At 43.6% G+C, this 17590-nt stretch overlaps 1 protein-coding gene across 4 annotated transcripts; it reads left to right on the top strand.

Moving 5' to 3' along the window:
• The first annotated feature begins 1079 nt into the window (after positions 1-1079).
• On the top strand, positions 1080-11981 carry napepld (N-acyl phosphatidylethanolamine phospholipase D). Of its 4 annotated transcripts, none has more exons than XM_080491891.1 (10): positions 1080-1338; positions 6258-6336; positions 6784-6897; positions 7251-7391; positions 8215-8439; positions 8521-8624; positions 9017-9182; positions 9705-9853; positions 10016-10130; positions 10757-11981. In XM_080491891.1, exons 1-10 carry the CDS (start codon positions 1247-1249, stop codon positions 10886-10888), a joined length of 1317 nt encoding a protein of 438 aa, XP_080348017.1. In that variant the 5' UTR covers positions 1080-1246; the 3' UTR covers positions 10889-11981. The 4 variants fall into 4 exon arrangements, with proteins under 4 accessions (XP_080348017.1, XP_080348020.1, XP_080348018.1 ...); XM_080491894.1 differs by having other exon boundaries at positions 1082-1324; XM_080491892.1 differs by lacking the exon at positions 1080-1338 and adding an exon at positions 2444-2810.
• Positions 11982-17590: the final 5609 nt, after the last annotated feature.

The raw sequence follows: 17590 nt of genomic DNA, 5'->3' as shown, positions 1-17590 counted from the left end.
TCATTCAGCTCTTCATCACAGAGCAAACACATTCACATTTACAGCTTTGTGACAATTTAGAGGTGCATGCTTGAGAAAACCAAACCTAGTCAGAGAGAACATGCAAACTCTACATAGAAAGGATCCTAAGCACAACCTAGACTTGCACTGGAGAAATTCTCCTGATGCAGCGTGAGTGAACTGTAACAGACATTTGTTTTCCCAGAAAAAGAAAATTACAATTTCATCAGATTGGGAGAGCAGCTCTAATCTCAGGATTTGACACGTACGTATGTGAAGTGAGTGGAGGGAGGAGAAATCTAGTTGACGTGAGCAAAGACATTTGAATATTTATGATAACTGATAGTGGTCCAATTTATGAGATTTAAAATTCTCAAAACCATGATTTTGAAATTGCAGCCTGTCATTTTAGAGAATTTTAACTTTAAACAATTTCTGGGTCTTTATCTTTCAGTTTAAATGAATGAATTAGGTCGTTCTGTGAGATCAACATTGTTTTTTCTGGTTTTATTTATTTACATTTTTTAGCAGTCTTGCCTCACTGGAAAAATCATTGCCAAATATGAAAAATACACACTTGAATAACCTAATATTGCAAACGAAAATGCACATTTATGCACATCCTTTTAAGAATCCTCCATATACGCCTGGTTTCTAAGCATTGTTAACGTTTCATTAATGCAACATTTGTCAATATAGCAACTAAATGTACTGCTTTATGAGCTGTGTTTTGCGGCTTGAGTCCAATCTTTATTAGGTGGAAATTGGCAAAAATAAATAAATAAAATCTTTTGGTCATAAATGCATAAAGGACTTCTGTGAAGAGAATACAGTTAAAGCTACAGGTGTCCAAAAACTTAACTCAATATGCTTTAATAAAACGTTTCCACAGCAACTTACTTGATTGTGCAATTGTTTTTTTGTTGTGATTTTATAAGCGAATTTACAATATCTACAATCTATATAAACTACTTAAACGTGAGCATTTTTTTTCTGTAAAAATGATCTTTTAAAAATCAAACCTTACGCTTACGGGAAAGTAAGGTATCCGAAATTCCGAGGATCCGTGAACGCATCTTACAGGAAGTTGACGTAATACTGTTCTCCCTGCAGTGACTGAAAACACCGCAAGAACTTTTCTAACTTTGTGTCCTCGGGCTGCTTTCGTTTAAAACTTTAAACTTTAAAAAAAACTTTAAAACTTTTTTCTCCCCCACGTAAATATGAGCAGAAGTGAGCGGTTTGAATGGAAACGATGTTGTGTAAGACTGTGCCGCTGCGGCTGAGGAGCCTGGTGGGTTTCCTCTGGTCGAACTCTGTCCAGGTGAGGAGCTCAGGGTGAGTACACACACACACACACACACACACACACACACACACACACACACACACACACACACACACACACACACACAGATTTTAAGTACATTTCTACTCACAAACAGTTTATTCTTATAACATTATCACCACATTTCCAGATCTCATACCTCATATAACATACTGAATGATTAGTAACTTTAAATGTGTGTAAATGGAACATAATCACACCAAGTATGTTGTGTCATTTACCTTGTAATTACAATGAAAATATCAATATTTTAACCTGAGAATTGTTCCATATAAGAATAATAAAGACCTCAATATGGAGTAGGGAAGACAGACAGTTGCCTTGAGTTTAGAGCATCAAGAGTGCAGAAGAAACTCGGAGAATCATCGCCACAACACATCACTCCAGTTCTCCATAAACTCCACTGACTCCTACTTCATCAATGCATTCACTTCAGAATCTCCCTGCTGACATTCAAGCCCTTCCCTTGCTTGTCCACACCTCACTGACCTCTCCCACATCTACACTCCTCAGCCTCACTGCCTCTCCATCCCACATGACCACCAGCTGTTTGCCCCACCGCTGGAACCCACTCCCATCTTTTTTTTAAACAAGCATATGCTTATTGATGCTGGTCTACTGCAAATCTCCAAATGTTTTGGAATGTTGTGACTATTTTATTTTATTATTTTACTGCATTTCAACATGTTCACTGTGGTACTCTGACGTTGGGTGTCCTGAAAGGCGCCTATAAACAAAATGTGTTATCCTATTCCAGCTGAAGGAAAGATGCAACATGTCTGCAAACATGTGAAGTGAAGCAAGCTGCAGGGAATTAATGGAAATACGTAAAAATAACGTTCAGTGAGCTGCAGTGCCCCTTGCCCACGGTGGTGCCTCTTGCCCCCGAACCGTCTCGAAACGCCCCTGACCAGCAAGAGAGCCGCTACAAATCCAGTCAAATCGAAATAAAGTCACGTTCAGTGAAATGTTATTGGTGATAACTGAGGACACGCAGACAAACTGAGTGTTTAGGAGCACGTTATGTTGCAGCGGGAGAGTTTTAGTGTTATCTATAAACAGCCCGCTGTGTTGCGTCGCGTGGTCACGTGGCGCGAGGCTTTGAGCGCCGACGTCAGAGAGACGGAGCTGGTACGGAGCTCCGGTCCTCCTCCTCCTCCTCCGGTCCTCCTCCCCGCCGCTTTCTGCTTTACTTCTTACTCACCACCGACTATACCGTCCGCTTCCCGGTGTCACGTCGCGCTGCAGTCATGCACGAGGCCGTGGAGTCGCGCGCGGCGGCGGCGTGCAGCAGCTCCTCGTGAAGAGACCCCCCCCCGCACGCACGCACACACACACACACACACACACCCACACACCCACACACACACCACCAGCTCGGATTAACGCGCGTGACGCTCATGCAACAAACAAACCCGACCCCTCGTTAAGGAAAGCAGCTCTGGTGTGCGCGAGTCCACAGGTAAGTTGTATAATTAAACGTGTATAAACGTGCGGAGCGGCGCTCGAGGTGGCCTGCAGGCTGATCCGGGGGCAGTTTAATCTCTCCTGCCCCGCTGTCACCATTATCTGCCCCTGCAGGACACGCTCTTCTAGCCGATGTGTTGCTTTTAATGCCTTTGTTGTTGCTTCTCTGTGGCCTGTTTGACAGGGTGTTGACTCAGATTGTGTTGCAAAGATTTCCTGTGTCTTGTGTCTCAAAGTGAGCAGGAACTAGTTCACTTTCTCTCACACTGTTGTGTGTGTGGTTTTTTTATAAATATCTTTTTTATCTTTTGTCTTGCAGCCAAGTAATGTGCAGCCACTGAAGGTTCCAGTGTAAATCTGTCCTTGTGATAACGTTTGGAAAATGTATAAGAAACTGCACTGTGCATGTGACAAATGTGGTCAAACTGCAGATGGACATGGTCAAGAAAAAGGCAAAACAAACTCCTCTTAGGACCACAAAATAAACAAGAACCAGTGTTTTTCTACTCTGGTGTTCCTGCAAAGGTAATTTGACATCATCACTTATGTTTTATCCTACACCGAGTATCAAGATCCAGTTCTTTAACCATGTATACAACCCTCAATAATGTGTAAAGTTTAAATTTTAACAGAAAGTATTTCTGCATTTCAAGACTTAAAGGTCACATGTCAATTATACAAACTTATCTTTTGAAAAGTGGTGTGAAACGGCCAAAAACAACACGCGTTTCATTATTTCTAGTTAAAAATGGTCACCCGCTCTTAAAGATTGCCTTTAGTATTTAATAGTTTGTCCTACAATGGGATGTTATTTACAGAGAGGGGCACACTGTATGATTTATTACACTTATCGAGTGTACGTTTAAAGTATATTTATGATCACGTGCAGTAGTTTTTTGTGTGCAGTGCTTATATTCAAACACATTTTTTTCAGATAAATGTAATAACTGATAATTAGATGATATTTTGCTAAAGCAAAAGTGGACAAACAGTATTTTATTCATGATATTATAAGAAATATGCCCCATTTCAACAGTTATCACAACAGTCTTTCTTATGTTCTCGTGTTCACTTCAATTTCCGTTTGTTAGTTTAGCAATAGACGCACCAAATATGCCCTCCGACCTGGAGGAACCGGGAGCGGTGTGTGTTTTGGTGTTTACATGAGCACATCAGGCACGCTGCCGCGCCGCACAGACCTTTGTTTTGGTCGTCCTCCACAGAGCTCCATTGTTCGCCCGCTGTCTGTGTGGCGAGTCCATTCATGAGGCTGAGTGCATCATCAGCAGGCCATAGCTTTAATGTATGGAGTCCCCCCCATGAGGACAAAGTGCACATCAGGCCTTTTATTTTTCTGCCCACGACGCTGCGTTAGTGCACCGCAAGACACGGGATCCACTATCGATTTCCACGTCTCTAAAATCAATAGTTTTAACAGCTGTTGGGTGAGGTGAGGTGTAGCTGCAGGTTAAAACCACCCCAGGTGTGGTGGGTGGAGTTAGTGAGGGTGTGTGCTGCACCCTGATCGCTGGGGATAATAGCAGGATAAGGAAGGGCTGTTATTAAAAACACTCAAGTATGTATGAGAATGAAGGAGTCAAAAGATTTGCTATCAAGTCTCCGTGCTCGAGTTCTACACTCACGATTCACACTTGAGTTTTAATTACAGTCGGATTGCGATCTTCACATGATTTTTTGCTTAAATTCTGTTTCTGCTCCCAATTTTGATGCGAAGCTATGCTAATAGACTAATAATATTACCTGACGGTCGTGTCTGGTCACTTTCACCAAGAAGGCTAAAGCATCGAGCAAAACCAAGCGACAATGTTGAGTATTCCTTTAACAATATAATTTGTGATGAATACAACCAATGAAGCAGACGATACTGTCTTTATGCTTCAGGATTTGTTCTTTTCTCGCCCCTAATTGACCCCAGCTGTGCCCGGGCTGCTTTTTCTGCTCAGTTTCCTCCGTCACATGCGCCTCGGTAATTCCCACCAGCACTCATTGGAAAACAGCAGCGTCTTCTTTTTTCTTCCATTTTTGTGTGACTGACCTCTGCCCTGTGGCCACCAGCCGTGCATCGAGTATAAGAAGCACATTTTTCACTTGCAAGACACACATTTATATTATATATTTTTTTCTGTATACTGAATTGCTGAAAACGCGATAAAAGTAAATGTGTGATACGTCGTGCAGATCAACTTGAAACCCGTCAAAATGTCATGGAAATGGCGGGAAAAAAGGAGTTAAATATGATAAAAACTCGAGGCTCAGAGTTTTTTATGTTGCCATAATAGTAATATAATAAACGTCAAACTAGTTCCTTCTCTTGTTGGCAGAGGTGGAAAGTAATGAATTACATTTACTTGAGTGACTGTAATTGAGGAGGGTATTTTGTGTGTTCTTATACTTTTTTAAGTCTTTTTGAAACTCAGTACTGAGTAGAAAAAAGTCAGTTTTTGACCGTATCAAAACCAGTCACACTCACACACACACACACACACACACACACACACACACACACACACACACACACACACACACACACACACACACACACACACACACACACACACACACGCACGTCATGGGGTGCTTCCAAATAGTCCCTCCTATCTCCTTTCCTATCCACCTTTCCTTAACCCGGTGGATGACATCACACGGTTAAGGAAAGGTGTTAGGAGGCGTTCTAAAGGAGTTAAGGAAAGGCGATCACGTTGTTTTGACAATCGGACCGCACTTCCACTAGGTGGCGTAATAATACTCCGATGGCGGCGAAAGTTAGTGACGCCAGTTGTGGTGAAAAAACTTTTAAAAATTCCTAAAATGGACGACAAAAAGTGCTTTTCTTCCACTTTGCCTTGTGGCTCTAACCGCTGATATAATCTCAAATATCACAAAGTTTGAATGTAAATCAAAGGAAAAGAGGCACTAAAGTGAAACTGCTGCCAGGTGAATAAATTACCAATCAAACTGAGAATAAGCTGCACAAAAACGTTACTTCACTGTGGTCGTTTTACAACATCCGCATGACGTCCATAGTTGGGATTTGGGTTTTAGATGATTTAAAGTTGTTCAAGGAATTTTATTGCTTTGGTAACTTACATGATCTGCTCTGAGTCGTCGTAAGTTTCCCCGAATGCTCGGATGAGCGGGGTCCCTTTAAATGTTGTCGCCGCAAGGAATTGTGGGGCAGCATGATGTGGTCTCCCGTGGTAAAGGAAGCATCAGTGGTTCCTAGGCTAGAGGAGGTTCTATAGGAAGCATTGAGCCTCCTTTCCTTAGATTATAGAGAATCCGAACGCTCCTCCTCATGGCCGCCACTTAGACTTTATCTCGTGATGAGTTAAACCGAAGAAAGGTGAGGTATTTCCTGGTTTTATACCCGGAGTTGTAAAGCGCTGGCTGTTTAAAGTGTGTGTGTGTGTGTGTATTCTAGGTTTGGAGGCGGTAAGGCCATGGAGAAGCCATCGTCTTCAGGCAGAGCGGCTCTGGAAGACCCCAAAGGCTTCATGGAGGTAATAATCCACCCGTCACGTCGGAAGCGGCGGTGTTGAAGTCGAAGCATGTTTCCGAAAGTAATTTGGGAATTTCATGTGTTTTCAGTGTGATTTGAAAAACAGATTATTTACAGTGTCTGTTGCACGGGTTATGTGCTCATGCTGACTTGTGAAGGTAAACTCTGCCAAGTCCAACTAAAGTTGCATAAGAACCTCAGTGTCCAGTGTTCAATCTGACCCCAGGCTTTATTTGTTGCTGCGTTTTTGCCCCGCGTCATTTTTTAGCTTCGGGCAACAAACTATTGTGTGTAATGAGGAGAAAAGGGCTTTGGAAATGTTGATTATGTGGAATATAAGAAATGTAGTTGCATCACGTGGGAGTTTGATGATTATCGGTCGCTCTTTTCTTGAGCTTGAGTGCTCTGGAGGAACGAACTCTGTTGTTTTGCCCCCCCGTCGCACCAGGAAGGCGGCATTCTGCGAGGCGCTGAAGGCGGGGAGGCGGATCCTCTGACGCCGAGGAAGAGCAGCTCCTCTCGCTCCTCCAGGAAGAGCTTCCGACTGGACTACAGGCTGGAGGTACACACCAGAGAAGAATCTATAAAATATACTTCATAGTGTCACTTCTGCACGGAGAATTAACCGATACACAAAAAAACCATCATACCGTAGTCAAAACTGGGATTTGCATCCATTGTTTTGAAAACTAAAATGCAGTAAATGCATGTTTGTATGAGTGTAATGACGAATTTCCTTTAGAAAGGTTTTGACAATGTATTAGAGACGTACATCAACAACTAAAACTGGGTCCTCAGTCCCGTGTGGATTCTGGTAAAGTAACTTTAAGTCCTTTCCTCTGTGTTTTACGAGGCCTTGCATAGGAGCACATTAAGACTCCGCACTGAAAATGGTCTCGCGTATTTTGACTGCAGGAGGAAGTAACAAAGTCCTGCCGAGACAAACATGGCCGCTGGACCAACCCATGGCCAACCTGGCAGTTTCCCTCCTACCCGCTGCTCCTCAGGTTCCTGCTGTTCGATAAAAACAACAGCAATGTACCGACAAGCAAAGAGGTGAGTCGTTCCTCTGTTGATCCCTTTCTTCTGAACCCTTTATGATTGAGAGAGATTAGATTGTCCTCTCCACATCAGTATCATCCAATTCGACCAGTGGATTAATCCCACAATGCTTTGCAGCTGTGCAGGAGGGAATCCACGTCCAGCTTTGCTTGTGAGCCCAGGGAAAAGACGATTTACATGTTTGAGAGCAGTGTCGTCTAAAACGGTGACGTTGGAGTAAATGACCTCCACTGCACTCCTTCAGAATAATGTAGTTATTTTACACATTTTTGATAAATCACATCTTTCATTCCAATATGTGTCAGACCGGTTGTATAAAATCAGCAGTAAACTACCATTCTGACATCAGTGTCCCGCTCTCAAAGATATGTCCGATGAAACTGTGCGGCGCTAAAATGACGATATCAAAGCCGCTTGAAGCGTGAGCCACTCTGTCGGCTGACGTTCAGTTTCCCCCCCGCCTGTACTCATCGTAGAAACGCTGCCCTTTGTCGCCTCTCCCCCCCCCCCCCCCCCCCCCCCCCCCCACACACACACACACACACACACACACACACTGTATTTTTACCCCCGATTGGAAACCTGGCTGAGTTCAGTCGAGGCTTAACCGGCTTCAAGAGCTGCTTTCAAGCTGAAACGTTTGAACCCCTCCGGCGCCTGCTCATCAGCTCGGGGTGAATTGGAGTGGAGACGCGGCTCGAGCAGTAAAATTAGACAAAGTGTTTCGTCATGAAAAACTGAGTTTAAAGAAGAAACTAAAAGACTTTCGTTTTGCTTCTTTCTCGCTGGTTCTCATCTTCTCCCTGGGTTCTCTCAGGCCCTGGACAGCGAGCTCCCGGTGCTAGAACCGTACTTCATCCAGAACCCGGACCTCTCCGAGTCCGGCCCGGGTCTCAGAGTGACCTGGCTGGGCCACGCCACAGTCCTGGTGGAGATGGACGGCGTCAACGTCCTCACCGACCCCATCTTCAGCCAGAGGGCGTCGCCGCTGCAGTTCATGGGCCCCAAAAGGTACCGGGGCCCGCCCTGCACCGTGGAACAGGTTCAGTACCTCTACTATCCCTGTGGCTTGTCCAATAAGGAGAACATGGACCTTTTATCAGTTTGGCCTTCTTCCCCACAGCTGCCCAGGATCGACGCAGTCGTCATCAGCCACTCTCATTACGATCACCTGGACACTGGGTCCGTGTCCAGCCTCAACGCACGCTTCGGAGGGGAGCTACGCTGGTACGTGCAACCTGCAGGCCACGCTCGTATCGTCACTGATTCACACTGCTTTATAAAAAAAATTGTTGGAATACAATTGCAAATGTATTTTTTTATTTATTTCCGCCATGATTCAATTCTGATTAAAATGAAATGTTTAAATAATTCTTTGGTTTGTAACGACTAGAAATGTAACAACGGTCAACAATGTAATGATTTTGGCCGTTTTTGATGTAAAAAAGTCAATAATGGAAGGAAATGCTTGAGTGTCGCATCAAATATCTTATTAAACTATTGGCAAGTTATTACATTTCCATTATTTACAGGTATTATGTTATTGGCCATTTTTACATCACTGGACACAGCAGTAGTGTTGACTAGTTGACGTGTTGATGTGTTGACGTGTGGTTCAGGTTCGTGCCCCTGGGTTTGATGGACTGGCTGGTGAAGATGGGCTGTGAGAACGTGATGGAGCTGGACTGGTGGGAGGAGAACTGCGTTCCGGGCCACGACGACGTCACATTCGTCTGCACCCCGTCTCAGCACTGGAGCAAACGCACGGCGCTGGACGACTGCAAGGTGCCGGACTCATATATAGCGGGCTTTTAAAACTTCATGCTCTAATGGATTTTTTTTATTTTTTTTGACAAAATCTCTATTTGGTTTGTGGATTTTAAATTACTGGTGGAATGGAGAGAATTTAGCAAAACATTCTCATAAAAAAATCTTTTTACAATCATCTCTGATGGAGGAATTAACTCTATTTACATTATTTATTTTATATTCACCTGTAGTTGCCTTCTCATCCCCCCAGCACGACGAACTTCTCCTTCTTCCTCCTCCTCCTCCTCCTCCTCCTCCTCCTCCTCCTCCTCCTCCTCCTTCTTCTTCTTCTTCTTCTTCTTCTTCTTCTTCTTCTTCTTCTTCTTCTAATATATTTGTCTTTCAATCCAAAATGCTGTACATTTAAATCTCTTTCACTCCTTGATTGATTCAGTCACTTCTACAAGACTTTTATGTCTTATAATGTCAAATACTGGAATAAACATGTATGTTTTTATTATTTCAGTCTTTTAAATCCTCTTCCTCTCCTTTCCTCAGTCTTTGTGGAGCAGCTGGGCCATCCTGGGTCCGGACCACCGCTTCTTCTTCGCTGGTGATACGGGTTACTGCTCGTCCTTCCAGGAGATCGGGCGACGCTTTGGACCCTTTGACCTGGCAGCCATTCCTATCGGAGCCTACCTGCCCAGGTGTTTCACACAAAGCGTCTCTTATCGAGTAGATCTGCACAGCCGAATGCAAATCAGTCGGCTCGCGACAGATCGTTCATTTCCTCTGACATCGAACCTGCGTATCTTGTATCGCAGCGCGGAAACGTTCACCAGTATTGATGTTTGGTCTGTTGCTTTCAGGGATGTGATGAAAGGTCAACATGTCGATCCGGAGGAGGCGGTTCAGATTCACCAGGACCTGCAGGCCAAACAGTCGGTGGCAATACACTGGGGGACTTTTGCACTCGCGTACGAGGTACAAGAAGGTTTTATTCAGATTAATTCACAAAATATGTTAATTCAAGAGAGTTTTAGTCTCAGCTTTATTTCCCTGCTGAACACGTTGAGATGAGACAACATTAATATTTTTAAACGTACAACTCGCCTCTTTAGTTTGACTTTCATGTAATAGTTAGTCATTTAAAATCTTGCAGTTTTATGCCGGAACGTTTGCCTCTTGACACATTTCTTTGATAAATGCTCGACACTCTTATATTCTAGAATCAGTTCAACAAAGATCTTTGTTTTGTTAAGCTGTGTGATTATGTCTGAAGTTAACATACAGCAGCGCAGTCGTTGGCTTCGTGCCAGCAAAGATACACTGACAGAAATTAGAACCACAAACCGAGAGCAGAACTGAATTCAGATGTTTGTTCATTACCTTGTTGGCAAGTTATTATGATATTCACTTTATTACATTTGAAATGGCCCAAAGTATGACATTATTGTGATATCATTCAAATCTTAAAGAGGAAAAACTCTCAAAACGCCCCACAGGATTAAATAGAAACCATGAAATACAGATTAAAGCATAAAACACAGCAGGATTAATGAATAAAGTCAATTTGAAAGACTAACACCTGTTCCCCCGCCTCTTTGCAGTATTACCTGGAGCCGCCGGTCCGTCTGAGAGAGGCGCTGGAACAGAAAGGACTGAAACCGGAGTCTTTCTTCACGTTGCACCACGGCGAGTCTCGCCTCATCGCCACGCAGGACGGCGACGTCTTCAACTGACGCCACCGTAGAAAACATCATGTCTGTTAGAACATGTTTTGTTTAGCATACGTAGGCGGACTCGTTAAAGTGCGTATTTTAAAGTTCACCTTAGGTGGAAAATTTCGAGTTCTGTAATTCTGTTTACATACTGAATGTTCACACGGTTGTTGGGGCACCAAGCACCCATCGGAGCTGCGGCTCCACAATAAATACGTTTACAGGACTGGAAATTTGTCAATGAGATCATGAGGAGGACAAAGGAATTGAAGAATTTACTGTAATTTGCTAAAACTAAAAAAAAAAAAAAAAAAAAAAGTCAAGTTGTATTATTGATTCTACCTGAAAACTGCAGCTATCAGAATTGGAACCAGCGGCCGGTCCATACCGAGGTCGTATTGGGTTCATTTTAAATAGCTGTGACTTTACAGGTAATTGTGATTTACACTTTTATGTGCATTTATTTTACTAGGGGAGGAAAGTCTTTGCTGAAAGGGTTTTACAAGCCAAAAAAAGAGAAGTTTCAAACAAGTTGAAACTGATGTGAATGTCAATCAGATTAAAATCAGTTAGATTCTCCAGACCAGTGCTCTTATGGAGAAACGAATGACGGTGCAGTTTGTGTGAGCTGGATATAAGGAACTCATATATGAGTAATGCCACACACATTATGACCCTGATATCCATTTTTTTTTCTGAATGTACCAAACTGCAGAGGCACGGAAGTTTTTTGTTTTTGTTTGTTTATTTTGCTCCGACCAGGAAGTGAGTGGAGCTGCAGAGCTGTTGGTTACACGCAGAAGTTGAGCTGGATTCAACTTGCAGCTCCTCACTTTAAGTGGATTGTTGCCATTATGGACATTTATGCTCTGAAGCCACAGCACAACGGTGTTCTCCCTGCCTCCCGGTGTGAACGACTGTCGAACTGGAGCTGGATGTTTGTGATGTAAATTTAGTGAATGAATGTTTTCGTTTTTATCGCCAGGATCTTTGATGTAAAAATGAATGATAGCACAACGTGGAACTCGTATACTGCAGGAAACTACACCGAGATCATGGTGGTCTGCCTTTATCATCGTCACTGAATTACTCATTAAATGTATCATGCATTTCAAGTCTGTTTCCGTTTTATTGAAAGCAAAAAAAAATCTGATCCGCTGCTTTAATATTTACGAGGATGTTGAATAAGTGATGTCAGAGGAAAAACAAACGAAGGCAGTTGCATTAACTGCATTTTAAAAAAATAAGTAAAAGAAAGCACCTTTTTAAGGTATTGAAGGAGATTACATGGTCTAGATTTTATTCAAGTATAAGAACAACTACATTAAACAATTCTATCAATAAACACTATTCCTATCAATATATATATTTTTAAGTTGGCTTCTTGCTTGTATATATTTACTCAGGGTCGTTTTTTGTTATAGTATTGTGTTGTCTGTCAAGCTACAAAATACGTATTAAATGTGATGATAGGACAGTGATTAGAGGAGTTTTGTATTTAAAAGAAAGCCCACAAACGTACATGCTGATGAATTGATGAGATGTCTGATATAAAAGAAAGAAGTGAGAGAAGAAGGATAATTCAATATTTAACAGCTTCAGGTGAACGTTTGACTGGCTCTAAAAGGAGATCTGTCGCCCTCTAGTGGTGTTTTGAAGTTATATTTGTAAATAAAATTTTTTTAACTTTTCCCCATCTTTTATTAAATCTATTTTAATGTAGCTGGTTGATACAGAAGAGTACGGAAGAGTATTACGGCCACTGAAGAAAAAAATTCGTAGGCTAAAAAAAAAAAAAAAAAAACCTTCATGCACTTCAGAAAAAGTCGAAAATCAAAGTCGAGATTATATTTTTCACGGTGGAAAAAAAATTTTTTCTTACAAAATCCGTCCATCCACATGCCAGCGCGTGTGACTGCTTCCTCAAAATGCATTACAGGCGGTTTAATGAAGTGGTGAAAAGATGCTTCAGGACAGAATTTAGTTCATAAACACAGTCAGTTGTCATCTACGGAAGAGTATTAGGGCCGCTGAAGAAGAAAAAAATTGAGAGGCTGCCAGTGGGGAATCCATAATGGCCAAAATAGAGTTTCAATGTCTGGCTTCCTGATGTCCGCCATCTTGGATTTCTCTGTGTGGCTGCCAAATGTATGAAGGGAGCGACCAGATTTTCTTTCTTGCATGCAAAAATAAAGATTACAGAGCGCATATAGAAAGTGACACATCTTAGTACTGTACATAATTTTCGCTTAAGAGGTAAAATGCAGTTTTGAAGAAACTATGATAAATGATAAAATGCAGTCTGTGGTAAGTTTTGGCCACACTTTATTAAGAAAGTGGAGGAAAAGTCAATCAAAAAAATATACAGAAGATGAGATGAGGGACTATTGGGACACACCCTCCATCTCCAGTTCTCCACTCCTCCCTCTCCTCTCTTTCTCTCTCTTCTTGGTGGCCTTTCGTGCTTTCTCCTCTGTCTTCTTCATCTTGTTCTTCTCTCTGTCAGTCTTGGAGGCCAGGTCATTGAGCTTGATGATCTGGTTTATGAGAACCTGGATGTCCAGTGAGGTCCTCTTCTGGTTCTCCAACCATTTCTCCTCCTTTGCCGTCCAGGTCTCCTCTGCCTGTTTGGAGCTTTTCAGCAGCTTCTGTTTCTGCTGCACCTCCTCCTGCTTGTCTCTCAGGAGTCTGTCTTTCTCCTGGACCTCCTCCTGTGTCTCTCTCAGGAGACGGTCCCTCTCCTGGACCTCCTCCTGGGACTCTGTCAGTAGTCTGTCTTTCTCCTGTACCTCCTCCTGGGACTCTCTCAGGAGTCGGTCCCTCTCCTGTACCTCCTCCTGGGACTCTGTCAGGAGTCGATCCCTCTCCTGGACCTCCTCCTGGGACTCTCTCAGGAGTCGGTCCCTCTCCTGGACCTCCTCCTGGGACTCTCTCAGGAGTCGATCCCTCTCCTGGACCTCCTCCTGGGACTCTCTCAGGAGTCGATCTTTCTCCTGGACCTCCTCCTGGGACTCTCTCAGGAGTCGATCCCTCTCCTGGACCTCCTCCTGGGACTCTGTCAGGAGTCGATCCCTCTCCTGGACCTCCTCCTGGGACTCTGTCAGGAGTCTGTCTTTCTCCTGTACCTCCTCCTGGGACTCTCTCAGGAGTCGGTCCCTCTCCTGGACCTCCTCCTGGGACTCTCTCAGGAGTCGATCCCTCTCCTGGACCTCCTCCTGGGACTCTCTCAGGAGTCGATCTTTCTCCTGGACCTCCTCCTGGGACTCTCTCAGGAGTCGATCCCTCTCCTGGACCTCCTCCTGGGACTCTCTCAGGAGTCGATCCCTCTCCTGGACCTCCTCCTTGGACTCTGTCAGGAGTCTGTCTTTCTCCTGGACCTCCTCCTGGGACTCTGTCAGGAGTCTGTCTTTCTCCTGTACCTCCTCCTGGGACTCTGTCAGGAGTCTGTCTTTCTCCTGTACCTCCTCCTGGGACTCTGTCAGGAGTCGGTCCCTCTCCAGGACCTCCTCCTGAGACTCTCTCAGGAGTCGATCTTTCTCCTGGACCTCCTCCTGAGACTCTCTCAGGAGTCGGTCCCTCTCCTGTACCTCCTCCTGGGACTCTCTCAGGAGTCGGTCCCTCTCCTGGACCTCCTCCTGGGACTCTGTCAGGAGTCGATCCCTCTCCTGGACCTCCTCCTGGGACTCTCTCAGGAGTCGGTCTTTCTCCTGTACCTCCTCCTGGGACTCTCTCAGGAGTCGGTCTTTCTCCTGGACCTCCTCCTGGGACTCTCTCAGGAGTCGGTCCCTCTCCTGGACCTCCTCCTGGGACTCTGTCAGGAGTCGGTCCCTCTCCTGGACCTCCTCCTGGAACTCTCTCAGGAGTCGATCCCTCTCCTGGACCTCCTCCTGGAACTCTCTCAGGAGTCGGTCTTTCTCCTGGACTTCCTCCTGGGACTCTGTCAGGAGTCGATCCTTCTCCTGGACCTCCTCCTGTGACTCTCTCAGGAGTCGTTTTATCTCCTGGACCTCCTCCTGCTTGTCGCTCAGAAATTGGCTCTTCAACTTGAGCGCCGCCTGCGTATTCTTCAGGAGATGGTCCTTCTCACGGAGCTGAGAGACCATTTGCTGTTCTCTGGACTCTAAAGCAGAGACCTGGCTCCTCCAAACCTCTTTTTCCTCCAGCAGCTTCTCCTTCTCCTCCTTCAAGCTGCTGAAGTGATGGTTCAACTTGCTGAATTCTGCAAGCGTCTCCATGCTGCATGTGCGGTAGTGGCGCATAGCCTCACGCAAGTCCTTGACTTGCCGTGACTCACTGCCGTTAACGTTATCTAGCGCGCGCTGCATTTCTGGTCGACTTGCTTGTTGCTTCAACCCTGTTGACGATTTCATTTCTTGCATTAGTTACAGTGAAGCAAGAATATCTTGCTAAAATGAAAACAATTCTCACAACGAGTACTCACACAAACAAATGACAATAATTGCCCGGGTGATAATCGCTCAACGATGGTGTTGTAGGTTAAAAGAAATACTATCCCTGCTGCTTCTAAGTCAGTAGACACTTTGTGTTATGTAGCTGTCACAATATCTGCCCTGGAGATAGTTGTGTGTGAAGTTGCCACGAACAGAAAAAAGCTCCTTTGACGTTTAGAATCAACAGTCAGTGTGAAGTTCCTGTTGAAGTTGCGTCTTAAATAGCCGTATGCTGCTTTGATCATCAAAGTCAAAGGGGGGACATTACTTTGGTGTTATGAACTTTCATGTTGGGATCTTAGCCACTTCTCCACACATCATATCCAAAGTGAGTCACACACTGATGTCATATGTAAATTGTGCCACGCCCCCAACCAAAAATGGCAAAAGAAACCCCGCCCCTCCTTTTCAGTCTTTTTACAAACATTTATACAGAATTGTGTGAATGCTGGAAGAAATCACACAATGTTTTTTCTCATCTTCTGTGTGTTTTTTTTGGCTGACTTCTCCACTTTTTATTAAATTTTGACCATTCTAACATCAAAACGTACCACAGACTGCATTTCTGCACATTTTTAAGCTATGGAAGTAAGATTACTTACAACACATCATCAGTAGGGTAAAACTAACCTGTCTCACGTTTTAATCCCAGCTCACATTCTCTATTCGTGGGTGAAAAATCCAAGGCTTGGTGAATTCTGCTGAACAATGGTTTTGGAAAGTCCAGCCTCTGTGGGTGAACCCGACAGTGGCGCGCGTCACTGCCACAGAGACATTGCAGTGGATGCAGTCAAATCTGTCAGATCGGGCGCAATGTGTGCGGACTGTAGTGTTTGTAGTCAGATGAAGGGGTACACGGTGACAGAGTACTCTTTGGGTTGCTTCTCAACACGGAACGACTCCACATACTCCCTCGGGAGTGGTTGGAACGTGTACCGTACTCAATTTTACATAATGTCCAGATCATCGTAGCGCGTGCAATGCTCTCATTAGCCACATGAAGCCCTGCCCAACTGGGGTTCGACAAGGATCAATCCTGGGGTCCTTGTTGTTCAGCATCTACATAAATGATGATCATGTACCACATGATGCTGTCATCTACATACATGGGAGGGATATGGAGCTCGTGGCATCTAAATTGTCTTCAGCAATCGACAAAATGAGCAACTGACTTTTTATTTAACTATAAACCAAAAACAAAACAGTTGGAATGTATTTTTCAAAGTCAAATAAATGTGATGCATTTATATCTCTGTGAATGGAACAAAATTAAACTCCGTGACAGAAATGGAATATCTAGTGGTCCATTTGGACCAAAGCCCGAGCTTCAAAAAGCACATTTAAAAAAACTATGTAATTCAGTTAAATATAATATCTCCTCATTTAGACACACAAGGAACAGTCTGACCATCGAGGCATCTTTCACTGACTTTATTGCCATGATCTCTCCACACGTCACTCATTGTTTGTCTTGTTGGTCTCAGGCGAATGAGACACACTCAAACTACTCAGCTCTCTCCAGAATCAGGTACTAAAGGTTCTGGACAGAAAACTCTTTCGTTACCATCACTAATATTCTCAGCGAATACAAAATACTCACTTTTGACCATTTAATTTGATATACTAAATAAATAAAGCCAACCTCTACTCTGAAGGACCAGAACATTCCGCTACGGCTCACAGAAAGTGTGCCCAAAAGATCTTCCACCTTTGAACAAACAGCCTTTTCATTTAAAGTTATTAAACTCTGGAATCAGCTTCCTGACAGTCTGACGTCGTCTGCGGATTGAAACACCTTTTCTCTAAACCTGAAAACCAGCTGTGTCTCCATTAGTCCCTTTAAATTGTCCATTGTGTCGTTTGTATAATATATTACAGAATATTATTTAGTATTCTGTGTGAATTTTAGGAAAGCAGGCGATGAACTCTAATGATTATAGTTAATGTTGCTGATGCTACTGTAGGCTTCATTGTAATATGTATTGTAATGTTGTGTGGGGGCTGCAGAAGGAAACCGGCAACCGGCTAAATCTGGTACAAAGATTAGTGTTTTTTTGTATATGGTCCTTGAAAAGACTCCATAAACAAACAAGAAACAGAATAAACCTGGTCAGCTGTAACACACCATGGAGTGAAACGAACAAACGATTAGTTTAGTTTTGTTCATGGATCGACACAAAATACTTTTCACTTTTAATGACCAAAATAAGAAACAGGCCAATGCCAGTGATTATTTAGGTCTATCCTATAAATTCAATGGAATAATCGAGAA

Source organism: Lipophrys pholis (genome assembly GCF_963383615.2).
Source record: "Lipophrys pholis genome assembly, chromosome: 22".
Lineage (NCBI taxonomy): Eukaryota > Metazoa > Chordata > Actinopteri > Blenniiformes > Blenniidae > Lipophrys > Lipophrys pholis.
The sequence above is the reverse complement of the archived record's forward strand: the minus strand, read 5'-3'. Positions and strand labels throughout refer to the sequence as shown.

What these genes read in the sequence shown, in the direction of transcription:
- napepld (XM_080491891.1), top strand. Translation starts at nt 1,247, where the DNA reads ATGGAAACGATGTTGTGTAAGACTGTGCCGCTGCGGCTGAGGAGCCTG. An exon ending in ATCGGAGCCTACCTGCCCAG is followed by an intron (nt 9,854 to 10,015) that starts GTGTTTCACACA and finishes TGTTGCTTTCAG; the next exon opens with GGATGTGATGAAAGGTCAAC. An exon ending in CTTTTGCACTCGCGTACGAG is followed by an intron (nt 10,131 to 10,756) that starts GTACAAGAAGGT and finishes GCCTCTTTGCAG; the next exon opens with TATTACCTGGAGCCGCCGGT.